The sequence below is a fragment of the Musa acuminata genome, chromosome BXJ1-4, assembly GCF_036884655.1.
Source record: "Musa acuminata AAA Group cultivar baxijiao chromosome BXJ1-4, Cavendish_Baxijiao_AAA, whole genome shotgun sequence".
Lineage (NCBI taxonomy): Eukaryota > Viridiplantae > Streptophyta > Magnoliopsida > Zingiberales > Musaceae > Musa > Musa acuminata.
The window spans coordinates 36987373-37012487 of NC_088330.1; the positions used below are offsets into that span (position 1 = coordinate 36987373).

Sequence of the window (25115 nt, forward strand, 5' to 3'; positions counted from 1 at the left end):
GTGTGGGTGACAATTAATTCAACTTGACATGCTGAATATTAAATAAGCGGCAGTCAAGAAATATTATAATAACGCTAATAGTTCAAATCCTTTTATAGTGTCAAAACGATAAGTCAATATTTTTGTCATCGCTATTCTCTTAGGGGAGGTAAGGACTTATGACCCTTCTTCTAATTTCTTATCAATCTGATAAATTCTCTTTATAGCGTGTGAGAATTGTCTGCTTTAGACATGATTTTATCTTTTTGAGATAAAGATAATCCAACAGGTTTATAATTAATTGATTCTTTTACTTCTAATGTGAAATTAAATATCTTTATCACTACCTAATTTACAATCTAATTATCAAAACATGTCACAAAGAAAAAATAATTAAAAAAATACGATTTGAATCCGCAAGCTTACCCATGAATATTAAGTGCATGCATGTGGATAAGACAACGTAGTCCGTGTGGCTTCATACTGCAGCCTCCATCGGGTTTCATGGAACTTTGACTTAATGGTCCTTTCCCCATTGACCCCCATAAATTATGTCGGAAAACTTCTAATTTTAATGGTTGGCTTCACACTTCAGCCTCCATCGTGTTTCATGGAACTTTGACTTAATGCTCCTTCTCCCATTGATTCCTATAAATTATTTCGGAAGCTTATAATTAAAACCGACCCTTTCTTTTATAGATCTGTAATAAAGTCATATGATCGAAAAATATAAAATAATTTACTACAACTAATAAAAAACCATAGTCACATTGAGAAAGCCAAAGGATATGAACGCATACTCTTAAATTATAGATTATTTGTTGCCATGCGACAATCAACAGTCTTCTGTTTCTTTTTCTTCTCTTCTCTGTTGATATTTTCCTTCATCGAGATTAGTATAGAATAAAAAAAATCATTTTCATGGTAACTAATTTTTCTCTATCTTTAATATGTTTGAGAAAAGGAAAAACATTTTTTTTGAATTTCTAAAATATCCTAAATCTTTTCTTCTTTCCTCTTCTCCTCTCACTGATAATGCAAGACTGTAATCGATGTGTGAAGACGAGGATTTCATAAACGTTGGGGTCCAGCAATCTTTAGTTAGATTAAATTTGAAATAATTATGAAGAGGATCCAAAACTTTATTCTGAGAGATTCCAAGTCAACAAGAACAGTATTAATCATGTTTCAAGCATTTATTACGGAAATAAAAGCTTGACAAAAACAACACTGGGATGGGGGATGAGTTGCTTTCATAGTATTTGGATCCTCTTCATAAAAGCTTGACAAAAAGTCATATAGAGTTGCTTTCATATTATTTTAATTTTCATTTATTTTTTATATTTATATTTATATATAAGTCTAAACTTAACATTTTTTTACTTTTTATTATTTATTTAACTTCTATTCTAATAGTTAGATTCATAAATCTTTAGTTAGATTAAATTTGAAATAATTTATGAAGAGGATTCAAAACTTTATTCTGAGAGACTTCCAAGTTCCTGTCAATATTAACAAATAATAATACTAAACTAAGACCTCTCATATTAATCAAAATATGGTGATTTATATTTAAATCTTTGGTAAGAAAATTTATCTTCAAGTCAATAAGAACAGTATCAATCATGTTTCAAGCATTTATTACGGAAATAAAAGCTTGACAAAAACAATACTAGGATGGAGGATGAGTTGCTTTCATATTATTTGGATCCTCTTCATAAAAGCTTGACAAAAAGTCATATAGAGTTGCTTTCATATTATTTTAATTTTCATTTATTTTTTATATTTATATTTATATATAAGTCTAAACTTAACATTTTTTTACTTTTTATTATTTATTTAACTTCTATTCTAATAGTTAGATTCATAAATCTTTAGTTAGATTAAATTTGAAATAATTATGAAGAGTATCCAAAACTTTATTCTGAGAGACTTCCAAGTTCCTGTCAATATTAACAAATAATAATACTAAACTAAGACCTCTCATATTAATCAAAATATGGTGATTTATATTTAAATCTTTGGTAAGAAAATTTATCTTCAAGTCAATAAGAACAGTATCAATCATGTTTCAAGCATTTATTATGGAAATAAAAGCTTGACAAAAACAATACTAGGATGGAGGATGAGTTGCTTTCATATTATTTGGATCCTCTTCATAAAAGCTTGACAAAAAGTAATACAGAGTTGCTTTCATATTATTTTAATTTTTCATTTATTTTTTATATTTATATTTATATATAAGTCTAAATTTAACCTTTTTTTTTACTTTTTATTATTTATTTAACTTTTATTCTAATAGTAGTTGTATATGAAATTAGACGTCACACCGATGAACATATGATCAATAATATAAATCTAAAAAACCAAATCAAGATAAGAAGCAATGTCTTCGATTACATAAAAAAATAAATTAAATATATATAAATTAAAATAAAAAGTTTAGAAGAGGAATTCGGAGGCATGCAAGCAATGTCCTAAGCATATTCCTCATCCTTGCGCAAATATCATCGATGAGCCGCCCAAAATACAACTAGGATGATTCTTCACAATCATGAAAAATATGAAAATATTCAGCAAGGAAAAATAAATGGAATCAAGAAAATCAGTAAAAATGAGAAAAATTTTATATTTTCTTTCTTCCTCTCAGTTTCTATTTTTCTTAGATTTTTGATAAAAAAATTATTTTTTTTATACAAATATCGTATTAAGAAGTGATTTATTTATAGCCAAACTCCGGTTATCATAACAAGGGTAAATGGATAATTTCATAATTATCTAATATATGGATCAAATATGTGTCATGTCCAAACATGACTCATCAAACCCAGATAAATAATGCATGTGAATGGGTTTGGACTAACTTTGCTTCTTAACCTTTTGGATAATTTAGTTTTATTATTATTATTATTTCAATAATAGGAAGTATTAATGTAATTAATAAAAGAATCGATATGGGCGTTGTATATACCCAACCGCTGCTCTTGACTTACATTGCGTGTTGTAATTAATAAAAATTCTATTTATTTATTTGTCTAATATTTTAAATTCATTTTTTTGATTTTTTTACAGGCATGCAGAATTTATCTGACGGAGTCGTATGATAACGATAGATTGAAGTCAATGGAGCTGTAGATTTGGTGACGCCAACCTAGAGAAGACACGGCGTTGCCGCTCTTGTCCTCCGTTGATCTCCGACTTCAACAACACTTGTCTTGGACTGAAGTTACGAGTAATTCTTCGTTGATCTTCAACAACCGTTGATCTCGGATTTTTCCTTTATCACGAGAGAAGTTACGAGTAATTATTCGTCTTTGCCCGTTAGATTCGGCTGAATCCCTCTCACAAATAAACAGAATCTTATATACGATTCGCCAGCTGTCTTTGCTGTTTAAATCGAGACGATAAGTCAGCAGCCTGACGACTTCCACCCAAGTGCTGGTAATTCCATATATTCCATGAACCCTTCTAAGAGCCAGAGCCCCTCTCTCTTAGGGATATGGGTGGAGGTGTTGGTGCAGCGGCGTCGGCGATGGACGTGGAGAGGGAGATGGAAGAGGACGAGCTGTCGCCGATCGAGCAGGTGCGCCTGACGGTGATGAACAGCGACGACCCATCGCTGCCGGTGTGGACGTTCCGGATGTGGTCGCTGGGACTCTTGTCCTGCTGCCTCCTCTCCTTCCTCAACCAGTTCTTCGGCTACAGGAGCCAGCCGCTGATCATCACGCAGATCACCGTCCAGGTGGCGTCGCTGCCGCTGGGCCACTTCCTGGCGCGGGTGCTGCCGACGACGCGGTTCCGCCTCCCGGGCCTCGGCGCCGTGTCGCTCAACCCGGGGCCCTTCAACATGAAGGAGCACGTCCTCATCTCCATCTTCGCCAACGCCGGCGCCGCCTTCGGGAACGGCTCCGCCTACGCCATCGGCATCGTTAACATCATCAAGGCCTTCTACGGGAGGAGCATCAGCTTCATCGCTAGCTGGCTGTTGATCATCACCACCCAGGTAAATCGTCTGTTCGTAAGTTCCAAGGAGGAAGATGATGTTGATGGGCCAACCATTGATGGGAGGGATAACGCAGGTGCTCGGGTACGGGTGGGCGGGGCTGATGAGGAGGTACGTGGTGGAGCCGGCGCACATGTGGTGGCCCAGCACGCTCGTCCAGGTCTCTTTGTTCCGGTAATTTTTACATTCCTTACGTGCATACAAATTTGTGAAGAGAAATCATAAATTTAAGTGAATAATTTAAATCCATGATCGAAAAAAAATTCTCTCGAATGAAATCATTACTTTTCATAATAAATTTTCTAATTCTTCATACCATCGTAGCTCCTCTTGTCTTGACACAGACTTCTCCTCCTCTACCTATTCTCTGATGTGCTTGGGACAGAGTCTCCACATCTACAGTGAGCTATTATTGGCATCCCCTCCTCACATCACTCACATACCGCAGATAGTGAGACCTCGCTGATCTGCAATCAAAGGCAGACAGCAACCATCCTCCCCTATTCGCTCCGACGATCGTGGTGTCTTGCTCGCAGATTTGGCTTCGGCAAATCCCTCTTTTAAGTTCTTATCGTCGATCTGTACCAGAACAGTTCTCCTCGATCTGCTATCGCCGCTGCAGCAACACGTCTTCCTCATTGCTATAGCAACTTCACCGTCTCCTCATCACTGATACCTCTTCTTAACTCGTGCATCCCCGACCCCTTCCCTATTGGTTCTCATCGTCGATCTGCACTAGGACATATCACTGATTTATCGTCAACGCTGTGGCAACAGCAACGTTGCTTCCTCGCTGATCTATAGCATCAATAACACCTCTTTCACGTCGCTGTAGCAACTACATACTCTCCTCCTCTAACAGCCACCATGGGGCTCTATCAAACAGGCGGGTGGCAGAGGCTCTGTCATCACCGACGAAGGCCTCTGCTTCTTTAGTTCGAGTCCTCCCTTGGTTCCTTTGATCGGCCATCAAATCTTCCCTGTGCTGTTGCTGATCGAACATGGCTGCATCGCTGCCTCCGCCACTGGCACGTGGGCTCTCCTCCGTTAGGCTTCTCGGTAGCATTGCCAACGCCTCTCCTTACAGCAGTCGACCTGCTCGTAATGCACGTCGACAATCAAAGTCGTCGACTCCTCTAGCTATTATTCCAACTCATTTTTCAGCTACACTTAATAGACAATCTAGAACTGGAATAAGTCCTCTTATTCTTTTCGTGCCAATCGACATCATGTCTTCTTCTCGAACCAATCGACATCATGTCTTCCTCCTCATCAATATTAACGTTTCAATTATTGTTGACCTCATAAAATAATAATTTATCTTAATCAATAAGATTTATATCCATCAATAATTAATTTTAATCTCTTTAAAACTATCGAAAGATGATAATTATGCATCTTAACGAGCATAATTCATTAATCTACTTTTTGGACATGATATATTAGGTTACATTAATAATTCTCTTTTGTTGCTCATTAGAAACAATCAAAATGTTAGGAGAATATGTCCCAATGTTAAATTTATAGACTTTGCTAAGCTCCAAGAGTCTCATATACCAAACTTGACTCGTTTTTTATATTAGTTGACTTTGTCGACTCTAAGTCTAACACCTTTTTGTTTCTATGATAACAAAAAAAAAGTACCATATATCTACATATTTATGTAGATGATATTATTATATAAGCAATAGTCCCATAGAGATCAAGCAATTTCTTAAACAATTAATAGATCAATTTTTTATTTAGGAACTTTAAGCTATTTTTTGGGAGCGATAGCAACATCCATATTTTCTAGACCTTCTTATCTTAAAAGAAGTACATTTAATATTTATTATCAAATACAAATATATAGAATGTCAAAGAAATCGTCACCTCATTTTCCATGGTTAAATTACTCAAATTATATGATGGTAGCTCTGCTACAGATCTTACACAGTATCGACAAATACTTGGTTTATTGTAATACATATCTTATACATCTAAGCATCTCATTTGTGGTCAATAAATTATCATAATTCATGGATCCACCTAGATATTGGTCTGCACTAAAATGTGTCATGTGATATCTTAAAAGAACTCTCAATCATCGACCTTCTATTCATAAATATTTATCATTTCATCTATATGTCTTCACCAATGCTAATTGGGCAAGCAACACTGTTAATAGAACATCTATGTTAATCCATTTTATCTTCCTTGAAGCAAATCTAATTAATTAGAGTTCCAAGAAACATAATACAATAATAAGATCGACCGTTGAGGCTGAATATCGAGCCATTACCACCATGTTGTAGAACTCAACTTGGTCACTAATCTACTATACCAACTTGACATCACCTTCCAATCCACTCCTATAATATAATGTGATGATATTGGAATCATCCACATATATGTTAATTCGGTATTCCATTGCGCATGAAATACATTGTCTTTAACTTTTATTTTGTTAGAGGCTAAATTGTTAGATATCAACTATATGTTTCTCACGTCTATATTTCTGACCAACTAACAAACTCTCTTGCATAGCTTCTTACTCGTAAGATATTTCAATTATTTCGATCGATCAAAGATTGATATCCTTAAAAAAATTTAATCTTACAGATACATGATAGAAGATCATGATAGAGAAAATAATAACTCTATGATCCTTACATCCTTAATCAAGCTATAATTTTAGAATCAATCACATATTTAAGTAAATAATTTGATTACATAATTTAAATGTTTTATTGAAATTTTCTTCCACAAAATCTATATAAATATATGAAAAAAATTACTGTATTCATAATAAGTTCGTCACTATATGTTTCCAGTATTGAATCTGCATGAAGCCGTTCAACTGTTTGATCGTAACAGCTGCAGTCAAAAGAATACAATGACAATATAGTGTATTGTGTAGTTAAGACTGTCAAAGCTTTGTCTTCTCTAATTCATATTCTGAGGTAGAAATCATAATTATAAGTCTGAATGCTTCAGGGCGTTGCATGAGAAGGAAGATCGTCGGATGTCGAGAGCCAAGTTCTTCGTCATCGCACTCATCTGCAGCTTCACATGGTACACAGTCCCCGGCTACTTCTTCCCAACCATCACCAACATCTCCTGGGTCTGCTGGGTGTTCTCCAAGTCCGTCACCGCTCAGCAGATCGGGTCCGGGCTCCAGGGACTCGGCGTCGGCGCCTTCACCCTCGACTGGGCTGCCGTCGCCTCCTTCCTCTTCAGCCCCCTCATCTGTCCCTTCTTCGCCATCGTCAACGTCCTCATCGGCTACGCTCTGCTCATGTACGTCGCCATCCCGCTCGCTTACTGGGGCTTCAACTTGTACAACGCCAAGACCTTCCCCATCTTCTCCTCCGATCTGTTCACGGCCGCCGGCCAGCCTTACAACATCACCGCTATCGTCAACAATCAGTTCGAGATCAATATGGCGGCGTATGAGCAGCAGGGGAGGATCAATCTCAGCATGTTCTTCGCCCTCAGTTATGGCTTTGGCTTCTCAGCAATCACTGCCACGCTCACGCACGTTTGCTTTTTCTACGGAAGGTAACCCTCTCTCGCTCTGTACGATTCCTCCATCTCGATTGGTGTCCAGCGTTTCCACTATCGATGCAGGGAGATCTACGAGAGGTTTCGTGCGTCATATAAAGGAAAGCCTGACATCCACACGAGGCTGATGAAGAAGTACGAGAATATACCGGAATGGTGGTTTTACCTACTCCTTGCAGTGACGTTTACGGTCTCCCTCATCCTCTGCATCGTGTTGAATGACCAAGTTCACCTCCCATGGTGGGGGCTCATCTTCGCCTGTGGGATGGCCTTCGTCTTCACCCTCCCAATAAGCATCATCACCGCGACAACAAACCAGGTACGTGCATGACCCTTCCTGCAAGATCACAGGTAGTGTTATGCTATAATCGCTTACGGTCTTCTCTATTTCTTGGACGACGAAGACTCCAGGCCTAAACATCATAACAGAGTACATCATGGGTTTGATACAACCTGGGAAGCCCATCTCCAATGTCTGCTTCAAGGTATATGGCTATATGAGCATGGCCCAAGCGGTGTCCTTCCTCGCTGACTTCAAGCTCGGACATTACATGAAGATCCCTCCCAAATCTATGTTCCTCGTTCAGGTACTTCGATCTTACCGCTTTGCTACCGCGTAAGACATGATGTGACGCCTTTTGTGGGAATAATGTCGAACAGTTCATCGGCACCATCATCGCGGGAACGATCAACCTCGGTGTAGCATGGTGGCTGCTGGGATCCATCGAGAACATATGCCATCCCGGTCTTCTGCCTCCGAACAGCCCCTGGACATGCCCGTCGGATCGCGTCTTCTTCGACGCGTCGGTGATCTGGGGGTTGGTCGGACCGAGGCGCATCTTCGGGCCCAAAGGCAACTACGGATCGCTCAACTGGTTCTTCCTGGTCGGAGCTCTGGGCCCGATCATCGTGTGGCTGTTCCACAAGGCCTTCCCGAGGCAGTCATGGATCCCCCTCATAAACCTGCCGGTCCTGCTGGGGGCCACCGGGATGATGCCTCCGGCCACCCCGCTCAACTTCAGTGCTTGGATTGCGGTGGGGACGGCGTTCAACTTCTTCGTCTTCCGGTACCGGAAGAAGTGGTGGGAGAGGTACAACTACATCCTGTCGGCTGCGCTGGACGCAGGCGTTGCGTTCATGGGGGTGCTGCTCTACTTTGCGCTGAGCATGGAGAACAAGAGCATCACCTGGTGGGGAGCTGAAGGGGAGCATTGCCCGCTGGCGTCGTGTCCCACTGCTAAGGGAGTTCAAGTCGACGGCTGCCCTCAGTTCTAGCGAATCTACGGCAACGCTCCGTTTTCTCTACTAGCCGTAGATAATAGATTTGGATTGCCTCATTAGATCATCCTGACGTGGATATGGAAGGAACCGAAAACAAGATGTCAACATAAGATGTTTAGTAATGGATTCTCTATCCATCCATCAGTGCGGCAGCACATCAGCTTCAGCTGCTCTTTGCATCCTCCAAGTACAGACTGCTGAACCCAATTTACTTCGATAGTATGTCGAAAATGACAAAAATACTTTGCATCCATAATTTGAGATCCATTCTTTGTTTGTGTAACAATGCATTAATCACTTCAATGTCTCAACAATAAAATAAAATACGAATGTTTAAATATGATTTGATGGGTTATGCAGCTGCATGTGCTTATGGCTTTCTTATTAATAGCAAAGTTGTACTGTTACCCACTCTTAATTTCCTCATATCCAAGCAAGCAGAGTATGCATGTCGAATAAAAGAGCCATCTTTCTCTATCCCTGTCGATGGCTGCCATCAAGGAAAATTGCTGGAAATCCAAGTTTATTTATTCTTTGTTTTAAATCAAATATATTCAATGACACATAAATTCTACAAAATAATATTTAAAAATAACTTCTCACATAATTATTAATTACAGCTAATATGAATCTCTATCTATTTGTAGGAAATAGTCTGAGGTATATACAAGTGACCTTATAAGGCACCTTTTCATGGTGTTTCCTTATCAGATAATGTTAAGTAAAGTTTAATTTTCTCAACGTCTCATCTTAAACTTAATTTACTCGAATAAAAATTAATCATACAATTCAAGTAAAATTTTTATCTTAAAAAATAACTTTAAATTGATGTTGAATATATTTTAATCAAATATTTTCTCTTTAATATTCTATATATTTCAGAAGTGTGACTCTAATTCTATTTTATGATTATGTAAACACATACCATTTTAAGGAAGGTAAAACTAAAAACAAAATAGAGTAAGCAATATGATAACAATAGTATAATAATATGGAGCCGAATCTAAACCTTCGGAATCTTATTTCCCCCTCTTCCTCCTTGAAGTTCTTTTTCAATCCTCTCTATTCTTGGAGCCCTTTCCCCCTTATCTTCATAACCAATGAATTTTAACTCTTGAGCAAATAATGACATACTCCCCTTCCATGGTAAAAAAAATCTAATACTCTCTTGTTGATAGTTATGCCCCCTAGCCCATCCTTTGATTCACTGTAAATCTATGCTTCTCAGGTTTCCAGACCCATGCCTTCTCCCTCGGTGAAAATCTCTACTATTGTTTCATGGGTTGAACTATTCCGAGGGGCTCATGGTGTTGGAGCCTGATGTCCAGACCCCTCTCTAGAGGCAAAGTTATACATGATCTATGCATAATCATCTCTAAGCATCAAACTCGACCTTGCTAATCTCTCCCTTACCCGAAAGGACCAAGAAATATCTTGTATTATAAGTTTCTTAGCAAAATTCCTTCTCTTTTCTCGGAACCTTCCTCTCCAAACTATAGGGTTTACCATTTGAATGCTAAATCATTGATCTTATTGTCAATTTCTTTTGCTTCTTTTCAACTCTAAAATGATAATACTTCATGTCATCCTTAGTAGCCCCTGGTTTATTATGGGACAAGCTCTCACTCTAATCCTTTGGAAACCAAAAAATAGAAAAAAAACTATCATATTAAGTCAATTCCTAAAACTTTTTCTTGAAATGTTATAGCCTAACATCTTCTGCTAGATCACCTTCAAAATCAATTAGTTTTTAAAAATTAATGAGATTACACTCTCTTACACTCGTTATAAGTTTGTTGGGGTCTTCATTCTCCTTAACCTATTTGACCCTCTTCTCTAATGTCTTTGGATCAAAGAATATACTACGTAATTCTTTCGATTAATAGCTTTTAAAAATCTATTGAATATTTGCTTCAAATGCGATAGAGTGGGTCATTGAATCAATCACTACTCCTTTATTCCTAACCCGTCATCAGAAAAATTCTAAGACTATTCTTGGGGCTTCTGTCTCTATGCCTATGGTAGTCAACCTCCAACTAAAGGTTAAAGAGGACCAGGCCTATGGGCTATAGGTCAAAGTATAGAAACGATCAATCAAGTAACGTCATATATTTCTCCCCTCAACCCCAATCATATGGATGTGGCTCCATCATATGGATGTGGCTCCATCCTTATTCGACTCCAATCCAAACCTTATAATTGATTTAGATTTGGGTGCCTCACTTAAATCTAAACCTACCTATCCTCATTTAGCTTAATCATAATATAATCCCTCTTAAATTAATGTTCTTTAAAATTATCATATACAAATTATTAATAGTTGCTACAATATTAATATTTGAGACAACCCATGGCTTAACAATACCCTCATTAATAAATGACCAACCTTTGTTGAGGTGTGTAATTTTAGAAACCTTACTATCATCTCTAACCACAATCTTATAGTCATGTTGGAACTTAATTAACCTAGAATCTTTCTTTCGTCCCTTTCTTGTGAGAAAAATCCTATCTATTTATCTTTATCATCGTCCCGAGGATGATTCCTTCACCGTAATAGATATAATACAATCGTTAATAATACCACTTATTCGGATGCTACACTAAGAGGACTCTTTGATAGGATTGAAAGGTGATTTGGCGGCTAAAGGATTTCCCCGAAGATAAAAGAACTTCCTGTGGAAGCTTTCCTAGAACCGTTTCTTATCTCTAACTTTTATCTCCAACATAAGTTACATGTTCTCAGACTTCTCTTCTCATATCCTACTTGAATGTTACTATACCTTTTGGGAAGCACTTTAATGGAACCTTAACCTTCGCTTCCAGCTCCTGTCCCCTTGGATTCAAGATGATTGGATCTTTGAAGCTTCTACATTGAAAAAAGTATTCTCGCAATAAGCTTCTTTCCATCATTACTACATGTTTCTAGTTCTTATGCAACAATCGGAATAATGCTAAGTAACGCAACCATCCAGCCAAGGTTTCTACTCTCTCGTGAAGAGCTGTTGAAGAGACGGATGTCAGTCTAAAGGATTCTCGGCTAGGGCTTCTTTACTGCATTTGAGTTGGATGACTCATTTATTTCTTTGGATCTTCCTGTAGGCACAGGCTACCGTATCACGGACTCATCTGGCTCATCTCTTTGGTTGGGAAGCTGCCCCTGCAAAGCTGCTTATCCCCTAATGGCTGAGGCATCTGCACTTCGCATCTCTATTGCTTATCTGTTTATGGATCAAGTCCGATTTAATACAACTTGTTAATTTTGTCAAGGGATTGACCAGTACTTCTTGATTCTTGAGATCGATGTTTTGTGATATTTTGCACCTTCTTGATAGTCTTACTCATTTTTACCTGGAGCTCTCAACTGTGCAGATCTCTAAACTATCAACTTTCGTTCGCCGCGGATGATCCGCAGGCTGTTCGATTTTGTACTTCAAGTTTTAATGATATATAGTTTATCTTAAAAAGGAAAACACGAGAGCAGCAGTGATATGATGATTAATATACATCAGCCATTCCTGTGCGATTTCCAGCTTTTGCTCCCCACGTTGTGTTGGGTGGTACGATGTGGTTATTGGTGATAACGTGATGAAGACTTGATGCCTGCTGGCCTACCTTTGTTTGGTTGACATCAGATGCGAGAAGAGCTAGTAAAGCGTGCATCAATCAACCATGGTCACATGAAGTGGAGATTACACCGTAATATACTCACAGAGCCAGCAGCAACAATTCACTGTCATACGGCCTCCTTGACTAGGATTTATGAAGAGGGAAAGCAACTTATGTTGAAGGAAGGAAAGAAAGAAAGAACACCTTTAGAGCCGTACTTATATAAAGAAGGCTTTGGTCTTTATCACTGAAACACTTGAAGAAAACACTAATTTAGTCTGAGTTGAGTTGAGTTTAATGCCCGTCATAAAGAAAAGCTGACAGGATTTCCCCACAGCCATCACCTTCATGCACTGACAACAGCAGTACCTCACACTATCTACTTACTCCCCCACCGTATCTTGCTAAAATCTCGGTACCATGATCGTGGTGGTATGGTTCTATTGCTGATTAACTTGAGCTCCGGTTGGCGTGGGCTGCGCTAAGAACGCGGCGGATGGGCATCGAGAAAGGGCGGGAGCGGTGGAAGACTGCGGTGGTGGTGGCGGAGTTGGAAATGCGCTCGCAGGAAGGGCACAAGCTGAGGGTGGTGGGGGGAGTCGTGTGCATGTAGCACTGAGGTCCTGAGAGCTTCAGATCTCTCAGCTCTTGCACCTCCTTCTGCAGCCTTCTGTTCTCTTCTGTGAGGGTGTCGCAGCACCTTTTGAGGAGCTCGCGGTCCGTTTCTGTTTGCTTCAGCTTTGTTCTGGAACCAACCAAGTGGTAACAACATGAGCATCGTGTCACCAAAACAATGGCATGAATGAGGCATAATGATACCTTGCTCTTCGGTTTTGGAACCACACCTCCACTTGTCTCGGCCTCAGGTTTAGCTGCTTGGCCAACGCCAGCTTTTGCTTCTGTCACAAAGAAACAAGGACACTTCATGAACTGTTGTCACACCAACACGGGCTCCGCTAATGTCCGACTAACGTCGTACAACTAGAGGCTTACGGGGTTGAGGGTGTTGTGTGCTTTGAAGCTCTCTTCGAGGATGGCGGACTGGTCCTTGGAGAGGCGGAGCTTCTTGCGAGAGCCCTCGGCGTCTTCGTCGTCGCTGACCCCGCGCGAGCTTGCTGGTCCTTGAAGGTCCTGCTCTACCCGCTTGCCGCTCACGCTGGAGAGCGTGCTGTTCGGGGACGACGCCCCCGCGTCCTCCCCACTGTTCCTCTCCTCGCCGCCCGGCGGCGTCCAATTCACGTCGACTCCTCGGAGCAGGGGCCTCGGTCGTGACTCCGCTGCTGCCCCGCCCACGTCCAAGACTGGTCCGTTCTCTGCTACCCAAACGTACGTACACAGCATATTCGATAAGAAACACATGCTTTTGCAATCATTTTTCTTAAGATTTGTACTGAAAGAAGAAGCTTTGGATCGAATCTTAAGTAGATCTAACTCGATACCTGAGTGGACAACGAGATCACTCCATCGGCCCTTCTGATGGCGATAAAAAGACGGTGATGTGCTGGGACCGGAAGCAGGAGACGACGAAGGAGGCATAAGGTTGAGCTGAAGATTCAGGTTGGAGGAGCTCAAGCTGAGGCTCAGCCCTAAATCATCCTTTCCCATCATCATCATCTTAGACCACTCCCCCTCTTCCTTCCTTCCGTTCTTTCACTGGCTTTCCTACTCTCTCTCACCTTCTTAGCAGGCTGTAAAGATCCACAGAGCAGTCCGAAGAAAGATGGACGCCAAAAGAACGGAAGCAGGGGAGTTGGGAAACGGAGGAACTCTTCGGGGAGGAGGGCATTGAATAGTTTGTGTCTCGTTATAATTACTACCAATCTCTCTCTCTCTCTCCTCCGCGAGAAACCCGTGGCTCGGTCTGCCAAACCCTTAACCGGCGGCCTCTGCTACTTTGACCATTGACTTTTCTGCCGTTGGTTTCCATGTTTCTTCCTTTTTCATTCCGTTTCATGCTCAAACGCGACGTGGGCTCCACCGCGTACCCACTACATGCATGCTTTAGACGTGTACAAACTAGACACTCTTAAGTACATGAAACTGCCCTCAAAATACATACAAGATAAAGAGTTTTCTCTGACCCAAATATGACCTTATCATGACTTTGAAGCCTGTCGAGAGTCAAAATTGCAACACCGTTCGCAATGTCAATTCATCACCTCAACTTGTACCCTCCCCACCATCATCACATCATCCTATCTATCATCGAACACCCCATCTGCTATTCTCTTCTCTGCTTCTCCTCGGATCCTGCCGCATCATGCCTCCCACGACCGCCCGCCGGCCGTCCACGTGTCCCTTCCCCTCCCACAGCCACGGCGTTCGCATCTCACGAGGGCGATCGCGTGGACGCACATGCACGCATGTGCCGCACACGTGGGATGTCCCGCCAACGAGCGCGTCGGCGCACGTACGGCCAAATCCCCATCCCTGCACGTGCGGTCAAACCTCATGCGCCCGCACTTGTGGGTCTCCCCACGCAAACATCCAGCCGTCCGATGAGCGATCAAGCGGATCGCAACCGTCGGTAGGAGACGCCTGGGGTTGCGACCCGCACGTGCGAGTCCTCGTCCCGCTGTCGGGCCGTACGGATAACGGGAGGAAAACGACGTCTCGTCCATTTACCATATGATCACCGTTACCAAACGATAAAATTGCACCGTGATTTCAATTCAATTCCACGAGCAGTGCTAATAAATCGGGTTAGATTTATGTTAGTCCATATGTGGGAATACTAACTGAGATGGATTCCTTTTCCTCTAAAAGAGAAATACGACATAGCATAGACTATGGGAGAGTCAAAATATATGGTGATGTGGCAAAAAATCATGCAAAGCTACATGGATTTCCTAAGACGGGTAGGGGGGTATTAAAGTAGGAAGAACGAGTTATTAGTGTTTCGTAGAATAACATTATAGCGAGTCACACGTAGTGCCATCATTTCCAACCATTATTTCCTCTTTCTCTCTCTTCTAATTAATTTAGTTTAGATGATGGGTTTTACCATCGGATTCAGAAACGGCCCCTTGCATTGATTGGTCTATAAACAATGCAATATAAGTCAAGGATGGAATACAAACCATGGAATGCAGCTCATGTGGGCGTGGATGCTTTGTCGACCAAGGGCAGAGCTACATGTCACCTAGGAGTGGTGATGGCTCCTCTAGACTCAAATGTTTAATCTTAGTGTTACTACAACCTCTTGATAGATACTCTTCTAAATTTGATATTTAGCATGTGTCTCTATAAGCAACAAATCTATCTTATATTTAATTTTGATCGTACATCCTATATAATTTTATTATTTTCATGATATATATATTATTGTTACAGTAAATTTTGATTGTTTGGAAGGCAACCACTTAACTAAGTATGCTAATGGTCCAATGGTTTTGTGTTCTATTGTAGTCCCAATATACTTTAATCTAGACTTTTTTTTTCAATAAAATTATTTTATTTTATTATTAGATAATCAGAAAGGGATTAGAATCTGTGCAAAAATCACTTAGGAATTCAGTTTCTTAGGTCCGACATGACGATCTCAATCCAACAAGTTTTACTAAAAAGTGTCTCACATAATTAAGATATATGTAGATATAACATCACTTAATATGGAGAAAAAAATTCGATAAAAGATTTGATATTTGGAGGATAAAAAAATATTTATTTAAATTTGGCTTATGCATCGAGCATATTTCGATTTCTTAATTGGTTTGCATCATACACTAAGATTCTTTGAGACCTGTGTTGATTCCATCATAATACTTATCATGATATCAAAGCACCTTTGAAGTTCAAATCTGACTCCTCTATTCATGGAGGGTTTAAGTTTAATGTTTATATAATATTTATTTTTTATTTAGATTTACACCATACACTTGCCTTCAGTTTTGCATGTAAAAGCTCCCTCCAACCAACCAGCTTGAGGAGATTGTGACACTCTTTCCTAACACAAGATCAAGAAGGAATCCATTGTTTTGGTGCTAATTAATGCATCTGGAGATTCCTCGTCATCCATTAGAAACTTACTGTGTTTAATGGGAGTGCACAAGTCAGCACACGGAGTATCTTACAGCACCATATACGTATGTACAACAAAGAAGTGGACGTTAATGGTCGAGCAGATCAATGCCTCGACTCCAAACCCTCTCATCTTAACCCACGAAGCTTACACCCTTCTCTGTGTTCTGTGTTGCCAGCAGAATCCTCATTGTAGCAGCCTCAGACTCCTTGGCAGTTGAAGTCCTGAGGCTCCACCACATTGTAGTACAAGGAAGACGACCTCCCATCAAACTTGGAGATCACCTGGTGAGCTGCCAGCCCACAGTAGCGTTTCCCGAGCCGGGCGATGCAGATGTCGATGATCTTTCGGAACATGTTATCGTCCTGAATCAAGGGTTGCTCCACGAACTCGTTCAGAGGCATCCACTGCAAGCATGACAAAAGATGTCACTGGTATCAGAGACTTCCTTCACATGGAAAGCCGCAGCTTAAAATGCTGGCACTTGTTTCTTCCCTACCCCTTAATTCTGGTTGGTCACAGAGAAAAGATGAAGTTGCTCTCCAATACATAATTCATGTTTGATGCAACACACACGCACATAAGATAGATAGATAGATAGAGGCAGCAACACAAAAATTCAATTTATGAGATAATTAAGGAAGCACCATGACAAGATGTACACCTGTTTTGTTCTTACATGAAAAATATTGTATTTTTAAGTTAAAAAATTAATTCAGCCTGATAGGAAAATGATGTTAATCCGAGAAAGCAAAATGTGGCACCAATCAATTTATTATAGCAATCTTACAGTCTGGTAATGGAATTAGTGACTTATCTTATTATTTTTATAATTGGAATTACTAACAAAAGGAAAAAAAAAAAAAAAGTAATCTGCAGTTGAATGGCCTCTGAAGCTTGAGATCAATCCCATATGATTGCAATGACACAAGAAAAGGGTCACAGTCGGTATCAGAAAACCAAGAATTATTAGTATAGCCAGGATGGTTTTGGAAAGGGAGATGTTAGTAAGGAGGTTGGAAAAATCTAGGTGAAATTAAATTCTTCTTGGGATCCAAACTTCAAGATTATCAAGTTTCTCCTTAGAATGGATATGTGATCATGAATTGGAAAGATCGTAGAACAAAACGTCAATCTGCTCATTACACTTTGAGCAAGTCAACACAAGATGACCCAATTGTCTTTTGGACAGCTAAAGATATGTTCACAAATTTCTACCAAATTCATTTAAAGAATGTAGCCTTTCTGAGTTTCTTCATTGTCTAGTTTCACAAGATTCTGAGTCAGAAAAGATATAATGAAGAATTTGAAATTTAGCAGATCCCTGTTTCTCAAAGAACTTCCAGAAATATGTAAGCTTACTGTAACTAAATAATATATTCCATGCTCAATGGATTGCATGCGAAACTCAAGAAATTAAGGTAGTAAGAAGATCTATGCAACAGGGTGACATCCAAATATTCAAATGTAAGAAATTTTGCTGAACATTTAGATGCTCGTTATAGGAAACATAATGTTTAAACATCAATCTACACTTTATGATATTGCTCAAATTAGACTTCAATAGGTAATAGAGAAAAATAGCAGTTTATGATTCCAAACCATGTCAATTCTTAATTTGGTAAAGACAAAAGCAAGAGACAAGTGAATGCCTTTTTTTATGTAGTAACAGAAGAAAAAACACTCTCTTTTAGGTTCAGCAACGGTTACCTTGGCTGCCTCTATTTCCTGCTCATCTATCTTTATCTCATTTGATAATGGTCTCAGCATGCAGATGAAGAACAAGTCGGATTTTCCAAATGCCAAGTGATGTGCATGCCTAAGACAAGAACATGAAAAGATTAGCTTGCACTAGAAAATTTTCACATTGCTTCCTTTAGCAAGTTACTGAAACTGCAAAGTTTACAAGCTTACATCTGCATGATGTTATCCAGAAATTCAAACTAAATGCTAATGCTTCATGTATTATTTTCAGTCCTAAAATTTCTATTTCAACAACCTATCAGAAAAACTCAAATTAAGCTGCAGGAATCAGTATTTTCAGATTGAACTGCCGCAGCAGAACAATTATCACTCGGCACCTAACTCTGGTAATTTGCAGAAATACAAAAAATTGTTTCACAGCTATCTACTTAGTCCGATTGAGGCATTATGGTTGCATCATATTTTTTAATCTTGAGATGCATTTTGTTTTTCTTGTCCTGAAACTGTTTGATGATTAGTCAACTTTTCTTAAACCAATGTATTCAGAACTTTCAGAATTCGGAAGATTAAGAAGGCTTATTACCTAAAAGATATGACTTCCACGAACTCTGTATCAATCTGCACAACAGTAAGCAGTACATTCAGTGGATATTTTATTACTCATCAAACAGAGAAAAAAACTGAAAGTGCTGCATTTTTTCTTACACCAGTTTCCTCCTTGACTTCTCTCACAGCTCCAGAAAAGATCTCCTCAGACTGACAGAAACATGAAACTTTTTTTGGTGAAACAAAGAACAGGAGAAAATAGAGTTGCTTGTCATATATGATTTACTTGAAAGTACATAATTATTAAAATAAGCACCTCATGAATGAACCCTGTAGGTAATTTCCAGGCACCCACAGATGTTGAAGCACAATACTTCTCTTGCACCACAAGCACCTGCAATTTGTCAGAACCAAAGGGAGAGTCTACATGTTATACATCAATGACATAAGTTCTCAGGAGAAAGTAAGGACACATTATCCTAACATCTCAATTCATAATAGTGAATCAGCCCATGTGTCATGCTTTTAAGGAAAAAGTCAATGGAGTTTATCTGTAGACATGTCAAAAAAGATTTTATTCAGTGCACATAATTGTTAGTATTCATCCAAGAAACATGGTTTTGCCTAATGATTTCACCTTTCCTATTATCCACATCAAGATTGGCCAGGTACATTACACAAATGTCTAGGCTAGCTAAGATATCCACATCTAAAGTTTCGTTGATAGTTCAGTCAACTCAGATACCATCTTGGCAAAATAGTATCATCTCTAAAGCACATATGGCACAGTAGGACAACATCTGAAGTTTTCTTTATGGTATCAACAATTTCATCTAATACAATAAAATGAAACGAAATAAACAAACAACCGAACTATAGAAAAAAAATCCAAAAAATTTGTATCCCAAAATATAGTTATAAGTACTCATGAAAGCAGCACTAAGGAAACACAATGGATGAATTTATACCACCATCCTTGATATCTAAATTTGACTATATAGAATGAAAGTGTTAGTTTATTTGAATTTTGATCATGGTGATCACAGAATATATATATTTTCAATATTATTTAGCATAAGACTGGAAGAGAAATAACATTCAGATAGACTAAATAGAGTTGGCACGGAAAATTGGATCTTAATGCCACTGCTACAAAAGAACCTACAAGGCCACAGCTCCACATGCTGATCCCACATTAGACATTCTATCTCCAATAGGTATTTAGTCTGAAGTTCTAGAAGCTTTGATGATTGAAATATTGAAGAATGGATTACATGTACAAATCCATAGGCAAATTTATGATATGTTGATACACATTAGTAGGAATTGAAGTACTAGTAACTGGATTGAAGTAAAAGAAAGCACTTTAGATGATGTTTGTAGATGACACTGCCAATATATGCAAAAACCTTAACCTCAAAATGCTGGGAACTTGAATCAAACAGGCAGGGAACATTAAAATATATGGAGATCCAAACTTAGGATCTCCAGCTCCGATACCATATTAATTTTTTTATCATCACCAATTCATCAAAAGGCTTGAGTTGATAGATGAGGTTGGACCTATTCATTTATATGTTTGGCACCACACTTCAGTAAAGCATACCTCATTGTTTTCATTTATCACAAAACCCCCCACACCAACTTGGTGTGATGCATTGGCAGGAAGCAGGCAAGGCCCTTCGGGAATCCAGTAAGTTAGCATCACATATGCTTGTTCTGCATGATGATACTTGAAGCCTGCCTGCATAGCATTTGTTCCAAAGTTCAATCTCAGAAACACAATAAAACTGCTGTAGCTTTCTTAAAAGTAGGAACTAAGTAGAATTGAAGCATCCAAATGGGAAAAAGAAAATGCCCCAACACCCTCTATATACCATTTTGTCAACAGTTGTACAGAAGAGATGGCCATTGCTACTAAGCACTACAGCAATGCACAAGAATAATTTGATTATGAGGTCTGTAGACTTTGGCCAATCACCTACTGATACTGATACTGATACTGATACTTCTACTTCAATACTCGATTCAACTTTAAGAATATAAAGTTGCACCTGACCCGACCTCAACAACAGAGTGAACTCAAAGTCAAACAGACACTAATTTCAATGAAAAGACAAGTTGAGGCTCTCAGACTTATGTTGGAACCATCATCGGATACAGACTATATCGATGAAGATAAACATTTTAAGATTATGTGAACTAGATCAATCGTGATGCACTCTACCTTAACAGCAATAGGAACAAGCTCAGAGCGACCCAGAGGCACCTTAAGCCAGATCCCTTTCTTTCCCTGCACATAAGATGGCATTTGGTAAATAGATTGCCGATCAAAGAATGAATACAAGATCAGAATATAATCAATCAGGTAAAAAGCAGGGTAAATTGTAATTGCAGTAATTATCTGAGCACATTCCAAGCACAAAGATGATGGTAACATGTGAGAACCCATGATTTTTGCAGCAAAATCAGTCACTTAGTAGTATGAATATTTATGGATATCACTTCTCATCTGAAGACCCCTATGATGGGTTGATAAACTTTCGAGGATCACTTGATCAGGAACAACTAACCTAAGCAACCTTGAAACGAGATTATACAAGTAATAGGAGCTGAAAAAACTTAATTTATCGAAATTGATGCCGTGTGTATTGCCAATACCTTCATCTTCCAGCTAGAAAGAGATTCTTGGAGAACATAAGCAAATGCATTCGTGTTCCAAGGTAATTTTTCTGGGATAACAATGATTCCCCCATACTCATCTTCACAAGACTCGAGCACGCAGTGCTCTTCGGGAGATGTCCAGAAACGGGCCGTACTCGATCCATTTGTATTAGAAGAGGCATTTCCCAACAACATTCTGGGGGCCACTGAATCTATGCCTTCGCTTGATGTCGTCGCGATAGAGTTGGAGCTCTTCACCTCCAGAAATCCTAAAATAGAAGAGCAGGAGCAGACAAAGAACAATCAAATTAAAGGGTTTGGAGAAATGAAAGACAAGCTACAAGTTGCTTACCGAGTGGAACACAGCAAATTGAAATAATGTCATGTCATATGGAACATAAACCAAGTAAATGGTTGGAACTTATAATCTCAATTTTTCGTCATCTCAAAGAATCAAAGAGGTGAAACATTACATCAAAAGAAAAAGGGTCATAACCTAAAGCTATATGCGCATTGCATGAGATTCATTCACCATTGCTAAGAAGCGAAAAAGGGCTACAAAACCATGGAATCCAGAAGTAAAGGAGCCCAGAAACCATACACAATAAGCATTCACAGATGGGAGAAGCTACCTCTCTCTCCATGGCTGCACGACTGCCGCGGGAACCTTAAGCCACAGATGCGATTCATAACCGGTTTGGTGTACGCCCTTCCCAAGAACACCACCTCCGGCCTCAAATCCATCAATACCTTGTCCATCACCCAACACAACCCCTCCAAATCTCACACTGCTTATATGCAATACTTGAAGAGGCCAAAGAGAAAAAAATCTCCTGCACAAATGACATCATAAGAACCACAAATAATGCAGACATCAAACCTGAATAAAAGAAGACAACCTACAACGACTTAGGACTCGATTCCGATCTCCCAAAGGTCTCAGGATCCTGGACAGAGCTACAACAAATTAGCTTCAGCTTGAATCGAGCAGAGTACATCTTAGCTAAGCAACACATGTATACATATACATACATATTTCTCTAGGATAGAACGAGAAGGCAGTGGTGGGTGTTGTGTGGTGAGTGGTGTGTGACAGGGACTCGCAAGGCAACAAGCAATATAGAAATCGCCCATTGATGGTTTCTAAGATGGGTTGGGAGAGGATGTAAAGCATATGCCGTTGTTGCGACCTGACGTTGCTTGGTGTGTATGTGTCGATGGAGATTGCAGGGACGGGACGGCATGGGAGCGGAGCACGTGATGTTTAGGTAGGTTGGTAGGAGAGGTGGAATTAGTGGATGAGGCTGAGAGTGAGGAGGAGGGGATCTGAGATCTTTTGATCGTTTTGGCGCCTATCGATTGGGTCCGCGTGTCTTTTGTTTTCTGGTATGTCGTCCACGTCGGATCCAGCGACAAGTACACATGCATCAACGCTTCCATATATATATATATATATATATATAGGGGTGAATACAGTTTTTGTATGCTCTAATAGTATGATTAGGATTATGATTGGATGATCATAAATCTTAAAAATCTTAGATGGTTAGAAAAGCATTATAAGATTTAAGAAGATAAATTATTGAGTTTTCTTGGATGAGATACTCTCTTTTTGGTTGTATGTGAAGAGCCCAGCTATTGTCAAAATGATTGAATTGTCACCATCGATAACTAACAACTAAACCAAGTTAGATTGATCGCTAAATTGATTATTTAACCAAATGGATCAAGTGGTAATCCACATTGATTTTAATGTTTTTAGAAGCATTATAGCAAATGGGTCAAGTGTTAATCAACATCGATTTTAATATTTTTGAGTAAATCTATATTATTTTTATTTATTAAATATTATGATAATTATTTTTATCAATTGTGACTATATAATAATACACCAACTAAGCATATCATATCAGCATAATATTTAAAATAGATATGAAGTGACACTATATGATGACAAGATAGATACGTCTAATAGACAACTTGTATCATTTTATATCTACCCTAGATATTATTATGTTGATATGACATGCTGAGAAGTTTCGTCTAGGAGCTATAATTGATAAAAAAAAATAATTATCATATTTTTTATGAATAAAAATAATATAATTAACTTTACTCATTTGCTATAATGCTACTCAAAAATATTAAAATCAATGTGGATTACAACTTGATCTATTTAGGTAAATAAATAATTTAGTGATCAATTATCAACGGTGGCAATTCAATCATTTTGAAAAAATCTGAGCTCTTTGCATACAATCAAAGAGAGATATCTCATCCAATAATTTGAGACCTTCTTAAATTTAATAATGATTTTGAGTCCTTTACTAACCATCTAAGATTTTTAAGATCTATGATCATCCAATCATAATCCTAATCATACTTTTAGAGCATAAAGAAACTGTATTAACCCCTCTATGCTCTTTTTTGGGTTCATTTTTACATATAAACCGGATTCCAAAATTTGGAATTTAATATAGTTGGAGTCCTTTAAGTCAGCTATAAATCTTAAGTCATACTAACCATTTAAGCTTCAAATAATTCATCATCATCATTTTCAAGTGTTTTAACGCAAAGATGGCATGCAGCTGTGACAGAAACTGTAGCGAGCTTACTTGTGTTGTAAATTTAATGGCGCATTCATGAAATGATTTGTACTATAATCATTAAAGAAAAGAAAAGCATACGAAGAGGACGAATCGACATGCTGTAATAATATATGATAGAAGTTGGTGGTCTCCTCACCAACAAGCAATTTGGAGTTGTCCTCCGGTGAAGTGGCTTATCATAGAACAATAACAACACTGCATTTGTGTGGAACTGTGCTTGCCATACAAATGGGGGTAGGATATCATTTTCTATTCCAAATAGTAATAATAATAATAATTGATACAGATCATTCCATCAAGTTTCGACGTCCAACCTAATCCAAATGCGATCTGATGCAGAAAACTTATCCACATGTCGTTGTAGGAATAGTTTGATTAAGCTGATGTGCTTCTTCGTCTTTCCACCCAATTCTTTGTTGTAATGTGCAGTGTTCTTTCCTCTTTTTTAAGTTGTAGGCACAGAAATATGTGGATGTCTTCTATTCGGAGACAAAGCTACACCTATAATGACTTGATGAGTCGACCATGGATGCATGGTGTACATCTTCATTTAGTCTCAAGCTTTGACTTGGCTGTGGGACTGAGAGAAAAGAACCCTAATTTTCTTGTAGAAATTTAGTAGCTGATGAACGAGTTACTAGAAATTACCATCTCTTAGCCTAAAAAAATACTTGTATGAAAATGAGAAAAAAATCATCTTCCTATATATATACACCATATAGTTTAAGATAATATGAGAATATATATATATATATATATATATATATATATATATATACATTAATTTTTTTTTCTCTTCCGGTTGACACCCATCATTTACTAACGATAAATCAAATAATAAAAGCATCAATTATTAATCTTATAATATTTTAATTAATTATAAATTATTTTTATAGTTAGTTATCTTTAACGTCATGATTCTTATATTTTTAAAAATTATATTAGGATCTCTATATTTGTTAATGGGAATGTGATTCATATTTTAAGATTTACTACTGAATACGTTATTTAATTATTAGTGTGAGACGAAACGAGATTAAATATTTTCTTTCGTAAATATAAAAATATTTATTATAATTAAAAAATATAAAGATCGAAATATTAAATAATCCGGATATAATAATACTATTGTTAATTACGTTACAAACGTGCACACGAT

The 25115-nt window shown here is 38.5% G+C and overlaps 3 protein-coding genes across 7 annotated transcripts; 1 reads left to right on the forward strand and 2 right to left on the reverse strand.

Annotated features, from left to right (window-relative positions):
- The first annotated feature begins 3419 nt into the window (after positions 1 to 3419).
- LOC103983070 (oligopeptide transporter 4-like) lies at positions 3420 to 8947 on the forward strand. Its single transcript, XM_009400224.3, has 6 exons — positions 3420 to 3982; positions 4059 to 4156; positions 6959 to 7522; positions 7592 to 7844; positions 7930 to 8112; positions 8186 to 8947. The coding sequence occupies exons 1-6, from the start codon at positions 3479 to 3481 to the stop codon at positions 8798 to 8800; spliced, it is 2217 nt and encodes a 738-aa protein (XP_009398499.2). The 5' UTR covers positions 3420 to 3478; the 3' UTR covers positions 8801 to 8947.
- A 3659-nt stretch (positions 8948 to 12606) lies between these two features.
- On the reverse strand, positions 12607 to 14207 carry LOC135672580 (homeobox-leucine zipper protein HAT4-like). Of its 2 annotated transcripts, none has more exons than XM_065181073.1 (4): positions 13852 to 14207; positions 13406 to 13728; positions 13232 to 13311; positions 12607 to 13157 (listed from the first exon to the last, which is right to left on the reverse strand). In XM_065181073.1, exons 1-4 carry the CDS (start codon positions 14024 to 14026, stop codon positions 12863 to 12865), a joined length of 873 nt encoding a protein of 290 aa, XP_065037145.1. In that variant the 5' UTR covers positions 14027 to 14207; the 3' UTR covers positions 12607 to 12862. The 2 variants fall into 2 exon arrangements, with proteins under 2 accessions (XP_065037145.1, XP_065037146.1); XM_065181074.1 differs by having other exon boundaries at positions 13406 to 13725; positions 13852 to 14205.
- Positions 14208 to 16403: 2196 nt separating this feature from the next.
- On the reverse strand, positions 16404 to 22521 carry LOC135662413 (nudix hydrolase 8-like). 4 transcript variants are annotated; one of them, XM_065176660.1, is made up of 11 exons: positions 22380 to 22521; positions 22251 to 22294; positions 21980 to 22180; positions 21345 to 21616; positions 20911 to 20976; positions 20290 to 20427; positions 19000 to 19077; positions 18843 to 18893; positions 18721 to 18755; positions 18144 to 18252; positions 16404 to 16840 (listed from the first exon to the last, which is right to left on the reverse strand). In XM_065176660.1, exons 3-11 carry the CDS (start codon positions 22104 to 22106, stop codon positions 16634 to 16636), a joined length of 1083 nt encoding a protein of 360 aa, XP_065032732.1. In that variant the 5' UTR covers positions 22107 to 22180; positions 22251 to 22294; positions 22380 to 22521; the 3' UTR covers positions 16404 to 16633. The 4 variants fall into 4 exon arrangements, with proteins under 4 accessions (XP_065032732.1, XP_065032734.1, XP_065032729.1 ...); XM_065176662.1 differs by having other exon boundaries at positions 22247 to 22294; XM_065176657.1 differs by having other exon boundaries at positions 22251 to 22386.
- Positions 22522 to 25115: the final 2594 nt, after the last annotated feature.